Raw genomic sequence first — 12,284 nt, 5'->3', positions numbered from 1 at the left:
GGTATGTAAATGCAGTGCTCAAATAAGATTTGTTCAGAAATAGTTATTTAGAGAACCTTAATGAATAAATGTGTATTTTGTTTATCAAAGAATGCATGATATTATTTTTGTCTTAAAGTGTGTGTGTGTGTGTGTGTGTTACTGGGGATGGAACCGAGGGGCTTTTCTACCTCCGGGCTATACTCCCAGACCTATTTTATTTTTTGTTTGGAAACAGGTCTCACTACGTTGCTGACAGTCTGACTAAGTAGCTGAGGCTGGCTTTGAACCTGTGCGATCCTCCTGTCTCAGCCTCCCAAACACTGGGATTACAAGCTTGCACCACCACGCTTAGCTGTCTTAAAGTTTTTAATACCCAGCGCTAGTTTAAAACTCTAAACAGGCCAGGCGTGGTGGCGCACGCTTACAATCCCCATGCTTAGGAGGCAGAGACAGGAGGATTGCGCTGCTTCAAAGCCAGCCTCACTGGCTTAAGAGACCCTGTTTCCAAATTTAAAAAAATATAAAATAGGTCTGGGAGTGTAGCCCGGAGGTAAAAGGGTTTCCAGGAACCCCGGTATCACCAAAAAAAAAAAAAAAAAACAAAACAAAAACAAAAACAAAAAACCTCTAAGCAGTTTACCTAATGTTTTTGAATATTTACTTGACAGATATTTTTGGATATATACTATGTTTGAGGCATTTTGCTATGCAAAGTAAAGGATAGTGCTATAAAAGTAAATATTAGCTTTGCCACATTAATAATTCACCTGATTGTTGTGGTTGATGCCTTTAATCCCAGTATGTGGGAGGCTGAGACAGAAAGATAAGCAGATTTGAGACCAGTCTCAGCAACTTAGTGAGGCCTTGTTTCAAATACACTAAGGCTGTATCTCAGAGATAGTATGCCCCTGGGTTTAATCTCCATTACCACAAAAAGAAAAAAATGTATGTATATCTATTATTCAACTAAAAAAAGACTAAGAGTTTTAAAATATAAAGAGCTTAGTGTCCTAAGTGAATGGTGCATATAAACTGCTGAATGCAGAGGAAGGGACATGATTTTGGACTTAGTTATTAGAGAAGACTTTGGGAAAGAGGAAGATATTTTCTTGGAATTTGAAGAGTGAATAAGATTTGGACATCAAGAGAGCATAAAAAGGTTGACTTTATACCATTTGTCTTGGTTATCATTCTCACTGCTTTGATCCCAAAGATATGACCACACAACTTAGAAGAAGGAAGATTTATTTGCTCAATTTTTGCTAATTTCATGGTTTATTCCATGTCAGGCCAGGTCTGCAGAGCTCAGGACATGGCAGCAGGAAGAGGGAGAGGGAGAGAACAAGCAGTGGGATTCATAGACAGGAGCCCAGCCCCGAAGGCCACACCCCAAAGACGCACCTTTACAGCAGGGTGCATACTCCACCTGCTAGGAAGTCCATTACAGTGGTTTTATCCACTAACGAGTTGAGACATTACAGCTACATCAACTCTGAATCTTAATACATGAGACTTTTCAGGGGACATTTTATATCTAACCATAAAACTATTGGAGAGTCACCTGAGAGCTTTAAATATAGAAAAGGCAGTGCTTTTTAATTTTTTTATTTACTAGAAATGTTTTATATTTGTTTATTGGAAATGTTGTAAAGGGCGGACTGAAGTGGCAGAGAGATTGGTAACAAGATTAGTTCAGAGACCAATGTAGAAATCCAGGTAAGAAAAAATACAAAAAAAGTTTAATGAGATAGTTGGGCATTGTGCATTCGCTTGCAATCCCAGTAACTCAGCTGACTAAGGCAGGAAGGTCCAAAGATTCAGGCTAACCTGGGCAACTTAGTGAGACCCTGTCTACAAACACAAAATAAAAATGGTTGGGGATGTAACTTAGTGATAGAGTGCCCCTGGGTTCAAGTTTCAGTACCACAAAAATAAAAGTCTAATGAGGCCAGGCGTAGTGGTGCACGCTTGTAATCCCCGCGCTTGGGAGGCAGAGACAGGAGGATCGCGCAGGTTTGAAGCCAGCCACATGCACTGGCTTAGGAGACCCTGTTTCCAAATAAAAATGTAAAAATGTAAAAATAGGTCTGGGAGTGTAGCCTGGAGGTAGAAGGGCTTCCAGGAACCCCAGTACCACCAAAAAAAAAAAAAAAAAAAAAGTTTAATGAGGACAGTTAAAGATTATAAAGAAAAAGTAAAGTTATATTTCTTTAGATTAAGTTGTGGTTTCTTATACTGCAGCTAAAGATTTATCTTTCTAATAATATTTTGGGTGTTATTGAGGATTGAACCCAGGGCCATTCTACCTCAGAACTATACCCTCAGCCCTATTCTCATTTTTATTTTGAAACAGGGTCTTACTAGATTGATGAGAGTCTCAGTAGTTGCTGAGGCTGGCTGTAAACCTGCAGTCCTCTCCCATCCTCTCAAATATTGGGATTACAAGCATGTGCCAACATGCCTGGCTTCCTAATAATATTTTAATGAATACTCATAAATGTATGAGGACAAAGAAACATGTATGAAATTTAAAATGTTTTATCTAGCTAATGCATTGATAGATAGTTCACTAATGGTTTATAACAATTAGCTTTTCCTTGTATTGCAGTTTACTAATAAAACAGTTGCCCATGTGGCATGTAACATGCTTCACATGCTGGTTCATTATGTACCCAGACTTCAGATTTACCAACCCGATTCTCCCTTGAAAATTATCCAAGTAAGTAATTTCTTACTTATTTTTTAGTATGATCTTGTGAAATAATATTAAATTTGTATACTTTGAAATATAAAATTATTTAATAGTTTAAATTTTATTTCTATAACTTTTTTTTAAGCAGTACTGGGGAATGAACCCAGGGGCATTCTGCCTCTGAGATACACCCCCAGCCTTATATTTTATTCTTTATTTTGAAGCAGAATCTCAGTAAGTTTCAGAGGGCCTCACTAAGTCCTCAGGCTGGATTCAAACGTGCAGTCCTCCTGTCTCAGCCTCCCAAAAGCTGGGATTGCAAGCATGTGCCACCACACCTGGCTTCAGTAGCTAATTAGTGGCTACCCCCGCATGCTGTTTTGTAATGTCAAAGTTTCTGACAGTTCTTTTTTTCTGTTTTATGTTAGTAGTTTGTGTTTCTGGTTTTGGACAAGGTAAAATTATTAAAGAATTTCTTTTTTTTTTTTTTTTTTTTTTTTTTTTGCGGGTCTGGGGATGGAACCCAGGGGCATTTGACCTCTGAGCTACATCCCCTGCCGTATATTTTATTGTTTGTTTTGAAACCGGGTCCCACTATGTTGCAGAGGCCCTCACTAAGTAGCTGAGGCTGTCCAGGAACCGCGGTCCTCCGGTCTCAGCCTCAGGAATGCTGGCGCCACCACGCCCGGCCTAAAGAATTTCTTAATAGTGGTAGAAATTAAATGCTTCATGCAAACTTACTTATGCCATTGTCTTTATAAATGTTTATTCTGCTTACTTACTCTGTTGGAAGAACACACGCCATCCTTCCATTTACCAAAATTTGAACATTATTGCTTTGTTTTCAGCCAATCATTTGTGAAGTTTTTATTTTCATTCTAATTAATTCTGTGTCTCCTGTGCTTTCTATAACACCTGACCTATTTAAACCCTTATTCTTTCATGAGATATAACCTAAAATGCATATTCACATGACTTTTATTATGTCATTTAGCTAAAAATAATGGAAACAGCCGGGCATGGTGGCGCATGCTTGTAATCCCCGTGCTTGGGAGGTGGAGACAGGAGGATCGCGCATGTTCGAAGCCAGATGCGCTGGCTTAAGAGACCCTGTTTCCAAAAATTAAAAAAAAGTATAAAATAGGTCTGGGAGTGTAGCTCGGAAGCAGAAGGGCTTCCAGGAACCCCAGTACCACCCCCCAAAAATAATAATAATGGAAACAAAAATCTTTAGTTTTCCTTCGACTGTAAAATGAAGTCCAAATTCTTCAGCAGTAAATTTAAGGCCTGTAGATGAGGACACAGCTTGCCTTTCCAAAATCTTGTGCAGACTCCTTTGGAGGATCACGTCTAAGTTCTTTATAAAGTTATGCTTAGAAAAAGGTTTCTACTTAATTATGGAAACAGTAATTTCTAAAAATACAATAGCATGTAATAAAATACAGTTAAAAGTTTATACTAAGAACTGGGTGTGGTGGCATACCTATAATCCCAGTACTTGGGAGACTAAGATAGGAGGATGACAGGCTACAAGCACATGGTAAATTAGTGAGACTTTGTTTCAGAATAAAAAAATAGAAAGAGCCAGGATGTAGCTCAGAGATAGAATGCCTGAGTTCAATCCTCATTACCAAAGCAAAAAAATATGCTAATACATTTTTAATATGCACATACAAAATTGAATGAAACCAAAAATGTACAGGGTAAGAATAGTAATATATAGAAATATTTGCCTTATTTTATTAACATCTTTTTTTTTATTATTTTGCATCCCCCAAAAGCCTGTAATCTCTACTTGGGAGACTGAATCAGGAGAATCACAGGTTCTCAGCCAGCCTCAGCAACTTAAGCCCTCCACAACTTAGTGAAACTGTGTATCAAAATACAAAATAAAAGAGAGCTAGGGGTGTAGCTTGGATGTAGAATACTCCTGAGATCAGTTTCTAGCTCCACACAAAATATAAATAAATAAACCTTGAGAAGGTCTGGGGGTATAGCTCAGAGGTAGACTGCCCAGGTTCACTGCCCATTACCAAAATAATAATAACACATCTAGGATAAATTTGCAGCAGTATATTTAATATCACTTTAGCATGTAACAATTAAGTTATAAGATGTACCCTTAACAAATTTTGGGCTCATTTATTTATTTATTCCCTTATTTATTTTTGCCTACAGATTCTGATAGCCACTATTACCCACCTTTTACCAAGTACAGAAGCTTCATCTTATGAAATGGACAAGAGGGTAATTTAAATTGTTTCTTATTTAATATGGTTATCTAATTTAAAATGCTTATGTTTTTGAATTTTCTCAAGTATATATTTATATGATAAATTATCTTGTATTCATAATCAGATAGTGAAAATATGTATAAATATGACTAAATTATATTTTAGTTCAACTTTCAGGCCATTGTAAGGAACCTTGGAGGACATTCTGTTTACTTCTAATTATCTTACTATATCCTGCTAAATTATGGTATTTACCTCAAGATTATTATTTCTTAGGAATTCATCACCTTTGAAGGCAGGTTACTTTTGTATAGCTGTTAGTATTAGAAAGTAAAGATATTTCCAATAAGCAAAAAGTATATGCATGGAGATATGTCACTTAGGCAGACCGTCTCTATCCACCAAAAAGTCCTACAAGATAGCATTACCTCATAAATTCATTATCAGTTCTAGAGATCTTTGTCGTTTCTTTTTTTTTTTGTTTTCCTATCTTTTCTGAAATATACTACATATCTTCATAAGTTAACTCTTCTTTTGAAGACTCTTTAACATACATAGTATATAGTCGGCTAAATCTAATATCTGAATTATCATTTGGCCTTTTTTTTTTTTTTTTTTTTTTTTTTGATGGTGGTACTAGGGTTCCTGGAAACCCTTCGACCTCCAGGCTACACTCCCAGACCTATTTTTTGTACTTTTTTATTTGGAAACAGGGTCTCTTAAGCCCGCACAGCTGGCTTCAAACCTGCATGATCCTCCTGTCGACTCTGCCTCCCAAGCGCGGGGATTACAAGCGTGCGCCACCACGCCCGGCCTTGGCCTATTTTTATTGATCATGTTTTCTCTTGTGTCCTCTGAAGGACTCTGTATTTTTCAAATACTCCATTTCCAGCTGAGAGTCTTTCATCTTAGTTTCTCAGGCTGTTGTTTAGAATTCCAAATCTATTTCCTGAACAGTATCTGAATAATTAGCCATGTCCTTCTATATTATCTTTGGTTTACAAAGTTCTAATTTTTTTTTTGTGTGTGTGGGGGGGGTACTGAGGATGGAACACAGGGGCATTCTACCTCCGAGCTATACCTCCAGCCCTATTTTTTATTCTTTATTTTTGAAACAGGGTCTCACTGAGTTGCAGAGGGCCTCACCAAGTAGCTGAGGCTGGCCGTGAACCTATCCTCCTGTCTCAGCCTCCCGAATGCTGGGATTACAAGCGTGCACCACCACACCTGGCTTCAAAGTTCTAATTATTAATATGAAAATTCTGTGTTACCATGTTTTTCTCCTAACCACTTAATTCACTAAACATTCAGTGGTCACTAATTATGTGTGTGATATCCTCACATTATTTAGAGAATTAAATCAGATAGCCTCATGCTTTCAAGGAATTTAAAGATTAAAGAGACAAGTGAGCCAATATAGTATAATACTTAATCTAGAAAGTAGAAAAATATATAAGCTAAGCTGGGCATGGTGGTGCATACTTAAAATCCCAGCTTTCAGGAGTCTGAGACTGGAGGATCGTGGTTCAAAGCCAGCTTCAGCTACTTAGTGAGGCCCTCCACAACTTAGTGAGACCCTGTTTCAAAATAAAAAATAGGGCTGGGGGTAGCTTGGAGGCCAAATGCCCCTGGGTTCCATCCCCAGACCTGACCCCCCCCAAAAAAAATGTATAAGGTAGCATAGAAGAGAAAATAATTATTAAGAGGAAGTGGCTTGTTAAAGGAGGAATACTTCTTTAAAAATGAACAGGGTTTTCTTTTTTTTTTTTTTTTTTGGTGGTACTGGGATTCCTGGAAGCCCTTCTTCTTCCAGGCTACACTCCCAGACCTATTTTATATTTTTGAAACAGGGTCTCTTACGCCAGCGCAGCTGGCTTCGAACCTGCGCGATCCTCCTGTCTCTGCCTCCCAAGTGCGGGGATTACAAGCGTGCGCCACCACTCCCGGCTATGAACAGGGTTTTCTACATAGACATAAGAGATAGAGTCAGAGTTATTCCAAGTAGAAGGAGTAGCATGTGTATAGTTATAGAGGTATAAAATGAAAGGATGTGCTTGGGGGAAATATGAGGCAGTTCCATATCACAGAATGAAGGTGCATTGTTGAGAGTAGGGGGGAAAAACTTGAGAGGTAGGAAGGTTCTAAACAGTTTTGGATGCAGTGCTAAGTACCTTGTATTCTGTGGAAGCCCTTCTTTTAAAGTAATTTTTTAAGTATTTTAATGTATATTGAAATATGATCAGTTTTGTGAAAAGTCATGTAAGGAAACATGAAAGTTGACATAATTGAAATATAATAATTGCATTAAAATAATTTCTACTTGAATTGATTACATTCTGAACTAAGGCTAATGGAATGGCATGGTGTGGTGGTGCACACTTATAATCCCAGTACTTAGGAAGCTGAGACAGGAGGATCACAGGTTCTTGGGCAGCCTCAGCTACTTCATGAGGCCCTCCGCAACTTAGTGAGACTCTGTTTCAAAATAAAGAATAAAAAATAGGGCTGGGCTGGGGATGTAGCTCAAAGATAGAATTTCCCTGGGTTCAATCTTCAGTACTCCCCCCCCCCCAAAAAAAAAAAAAAAAGACTAATAGAAAGAGAGCCGGATTGTTGTAGGGAAATGAGTTTCAGTTTTCTGAGTCTGTAATAAGTAATATCCTGGTGGAGACCACCACCAAAACAATTATATACCTGATGAGAAAATTCAACACTGGAAATAATATTATCAGCGTACTCAGCACATATGTAGTATTAAAATTATGGATATGAGATCATTTAAAGAGAGAGGATTAAGTAAGAAAAGCTATGCACAAAGGAAGAAGATTCAGTAAAAATGACTAAAAGTGCTAATAAGAGAGAGAAAGAAAACCAGTTTCAGAAAAGAATCACACAGATAAAAAGATTACATAGTTCCTCAAATGCTTTTCTGATTTCACATTTTATCATTCACTCATAGAAATCAGCAGGAATGAATAATATCAGGATGCAATTAATATAGATACTTATTCATTTCCCAGATCCTTGCCTGAGAAAAATACCACACTGTTTCATTTTCCTTTCTAAACCTCCATGTCAACTCAACAGGGAGTCATTCAGCATGATTTTTCCCATCTTTCTTGGGTCAGTGGCAGTTTTTTTTTTTTTAAATATACTTTGTTATTGTCCAAAACATCTTTAGAATGTCTGGCTTTCCTCTCTGTGGAATGAATATCAGAATGTTATCTAAATTCACCGGTTCTTCTATGCTGTGTTGTGTCCTAATACTTTTTATTCTCTTCAGTCAGATTTTGATTATCTTGTTTTAGTAGAACTTTATATGTAAATGTAGACAGATATATTGAAATATTTTAATTATTATTTCATTCTTTATCTAGAAACTCAATCTTCTCATGAAAGCCACATTATAATGATGCTTTTTTTTCGTAACTAAAGAAAACATTTATTTTTCACTAAGACTTTATCTTGAGGATATAACTAAACTGTGTCACCAGTTCCCACCCCAAAGGGGTAGTACAGTGAATGTTATAAAGCAGGTATAAACAGGTCTAAGGACTGGAACCAACATTAACTGATAATTTCAACTAAGTCATCATAAAAATGTTTTAGAGAAAAAGAGAAATAGCTGGGCGTGGTGGCGCATGCTTGTAATTCTTGCGCTTGAGAGGCTGAGACAGGAGGGAGCATCACACAGGTTCAAAACCAGCCTCAGCTACTGAGTGAGGCTCTCAGCAACTTAGTGAGACTGTTTCCAAATAAAATAAGAGAGAGAGAGAGAGAGAGAAAGGGAGGAAGAAAAGAAAAAAAGAGGCAGTGGGGGGTCAGATTGAAAATATCCTCACATTTTATCTACTACATTTAGTCTTGGCTAGAGTATAACAAAATGGAAACAGGAATTTAGACAAAACTTCTACTTCAGCACTGTATACAACCTGTGTTCCAATCACACTCCCAACCCCAGTGCTTCCAACTCAGTCATTTCCTAGTCTCTTGGGCCTGCCAACAAAGAAGCACATAGAACTCAGGGGTCGCTGCATTGTAATTACACATCACAGTGTAATTCAAGCTTATACAGACAAACATGCACACAGATCCTGGTGTAATTCCCTTCAAGTTCAACCCATTATTCCCCCCACCCGAATACATAGCAGCAAGATTGGTAATGATACCTTCTTTATATACGAGCACAGCATAATCCAAAGTGTTTCTTTCATCAGTTCTTTTCTTTTGCTTGCTCACCATTCTCCTTCATTCCCTTCCATTGTTCTACTGGTCACTTCTCAGTTATCTAACGTCTCCTTTGTTTCCAGTTTTCTCTGTAGCTTCCACATATGAGAGAAAACATTCATCCCTTGGCTTTCTGTGACTTACTGATCTTGCATAGTATGATATTCTCTAGTTCCATCCATTTTCCTGGAAATGACATAATTTTTAAGCTTTATAGCTAAGTCAGACTCCATTATGTAAGTGTGTGTGTGTGTGTGTGTGTGTGTGTGACACTCATTTATATCATATTCATATATACACACATATCACATTTTTGTTATCCATTCATATGTTGATGGACACATACATTGGTTCCATAATTTGGCTGTTATGATTGTGCTGCTATAAACATGGATATGCTTGTAGTGCCATAGTATTCTGACTTTAGTTCTTTTAGAAAGATACCAAGGAAGAGTGATATAGCTTTTGTGATTCCATTTCTAGTTTTTTTTTTTTTTTTTTTGGGTGGTACTGGGGTTCCTGGAAGCCCTTCTACCTCCGGGCTACACTCCCAGACCTATTTTTACATTTTTATTTGGAAACAGGGTCTCCTAAGCTAGTGCGCATGGCTGGCTTCGAACCTGTGCAATCCTCCTGTCTCTGCCTCCCAAGCGCGGGGATTACAAGTGTGCGCCACCACACCCGGCCCATTTCTAGTTTTTTGAGGAACCTTCACACTGATCTCTGTAGTGTGGTAGTAATTTGCAATCTCACGAAATGTATCTAAGAGCTCCTATTTTCCCACATCCTCACGAACATTTAATATTGTTTGAGTTCTTGATAATTGCTTTTATAACAGGAGTTAGGTAGAATCTCAGTGTAGTTTTGTATTTCCCTGATTACTAATGATGTTGAACATTTTCCATGTATTTATTGGCCTTTTGTATTTCTTCTTTTGAGAAGCGTCTATTCAATTCAATTGCTCCCTTTTTAATTGGGGTTGTTTTTGTTTTTAGTGTTAAGTTTTTCAGGTTCTTTATATATTCTGGATATTAGGCAACTCTGTGAGAGGAGTAGCTGGCAAAGATTTTTTCATTCCATTGGCTCTCTCTTCAGACTCTTGATGGTTTCCTTTGCTGCAAAGAAGTTTTCAATTTGTTAGCATCTCATTTATTAATTATCAGTTTTATTTTCTTATTTCTATTGAGAAAGTCTCTACCAGTACTAATATGTCGGAAAGTTGGTCCTATGTTTTCTTCTAGTCATTGCAAAGTTTCCGGTTTTTGAGTGATCTTGAGCTGACTTTTGGGAGGGGTGAGAGATTGGAGTCTAGTTTCATTCAACATATGAATTCCAGTTTCCTAGCACCACTTGTTGAAAGGCTGTCTTTTCTCCAGTGTATGTTTTGTTTTGTTTTGCTTTTTGCCATACTGGGGATGTAACCCCAGGGGCATTCTACCTCCAAGCTACACCCCCAGTCCTATTTTTTATTCTTTACTTTTGAAAAAGGATCTCACTGAGTTGCAAAGAGCCTCATTAAGTAGCTGAGGCTGTCCACAAAACACAATCCTCTTGTCTCAGCCTCCTGAATGCTAGAATTACAAGTGTGTGCCATTCTGCCAAGCTTTCCAGTGTATGCTTTTGACTCCTTTGTCAAAAATCAACTGGCAACTAGGCATGGTGGTACATGCTTGTAATCCCAGCATTTGGGAGGCTGAGACAGGAGGATCTCAGTTCACAGCCCGCCTCAGCTACTTAGGCCCTTTGCAGCTCAGTGAGACCTTGTTCCCTGTTTCAAAATAAAGAATAAAAAATAGGGTTGGGGGTAGAATAGCTCGGAGGTAGACTTCTCCTGGCTTCCAGCCCCAGGACTGCAAAAGAAAAAAAAATCAACTGGCTATAAGCATGAAAATTTGTTTTCTTATCTTCTATTCCATTGTTCTTTGTGTCTGTTTTTGTGCGAATATCATGCTAATTTTTGTTACTATGCCTCTAGTGTAATTGGAAATGAGGTATTGTGATGCCTCATCTTATTGCTTTGGCAGTTTTTGGCTTTTTGTTTTTCCACATGAATTTTAAGACTTTTTTTTCTGGGTCTGTAAGGAATATAATTGATATTTAGACAGGGATTGCAGTGAATGTATGTATAGATTGCTTTTAGTAGTGTAAACATTTTTAATACTTTTATTGGTGCATTATAGTCTCACATCTTAAGGTAGTTTATAGTGATATTCATGCATACTAGTGTGGGCATTTTAATGATATTTATTCTGCCTATCTAAGAACATAAAAGTTCTTTCCATTTTGTAAGGTCATCTTTGACTTCCTTCTTCAGTGATTTATAATTTAATGAAGGCCTTTTACCTTCTTGGCTAGATTTTTTTTAAGTTTTGTTTGTTATGGCTATTATGAATGGAATTGTTTTCTAGATTTCTGTTTTAGTGGATTCAAAATTGGTGTATAGAAAAGTTATTGCTTTTTGTAAGTTAATTTTGTTTCCAGCCACTTTTTATTCATCATATCTAGAATGCTAGTGGGGGGCCCTCTTGTTGAAGCAGGGTTCTCGAACCATCTTTTTTTTTGGTGTATGTGTTTCCCTCCTATTCTCTATTTTGGACCAGATCTTCTGTCCTAAAAATCACGGCTCCTGTCCTACCCTCTTCTCTTTCAAAAGAAAACCTACATGCCCACACACATATATTTAATTCTTGAAATGTCTCTATAACTCTTCAGTTATTTGTACAAAAATGTGAAGAAGCTAGGACTTCTCACCCTTCATTCCCAACGTCCTGAGTCAATCAGTTCTCTCTGCCATTCATGCCGAACACTACAGTTCCTGTGTTTGTGTGAATCAACCCTACTTAATCTGCAATCCTAACGTAGAGAGAAGCAATTGGGGGCCTTCCATGTAGAAAGTAGAGTCAGGAGAGACCAGGAAAGAGAATATGAATGGAACTTTTATACAGGTGCAAGAAACTTCTGTCAAAGTGGCCACAAGATAGTTTAATAGGAGACGGATAAATTTAACTCCATGTTTACTGCTAGAAACCAAAGCTTTGTGTGAAATCTTGAATTTATGGGGAGGGAGGGATGGTAGGAAAGTGTGTCCTTGTTCTTTCTATCCCTGATCCCTCCCCCCATTCCTGAACTGTAGGAGACTAAGCCCCTTG

General features: G+C 37.7%; 1 protein-coding gene across 3 annotated transcripts in view; it reads left to right on the top strand.

Moving 5' to 3' along the window:
• Positions 1 to 12,284, top strand: part of RALGAPA1 (Ral GTPase activating protein catalytic subunit alpha 1) — a gene marked incomplete at both ends in the record, with an annotated part of 259,063 nt that overhangs the window by 138,677 nt on the left and 108,102 nt on the right. For all 3 annotated transcript variants that reach the window (XM_080708297.1, XM_080708295.1, XM_080708296.1), the window contains 2 exons: positions 2,591 to 2,701; positions 4,853 to 4,921. In XM_080708297.1, coding sequence (XP_080564423.1) covers positions 2,591 to 2,701; positions 4,853 to 4,921 — 180 coding nt within the window. The remainder of the gene's footprint in view (positions 1 to 2,590; positions 2,702 to 4,852; positions 4,922 to 12,284) is intronic.

This window comes from Muscardinus avellanarius (genome assembly GCF_963383645.1).
Source record: "Muscardinus avellanarius genome assembly, chromosome: 12".
In the NCBI taxonomy this organism is placed as follows: Eukaryota; Metazoa; Chordata; class Mammalia; order Rodentia; family Gliridae; genus Muscardinus; species Muscardinus avellanarius.
This window is presented reverse-complemented; position numbering and strand designations above follow the sequence as displayed.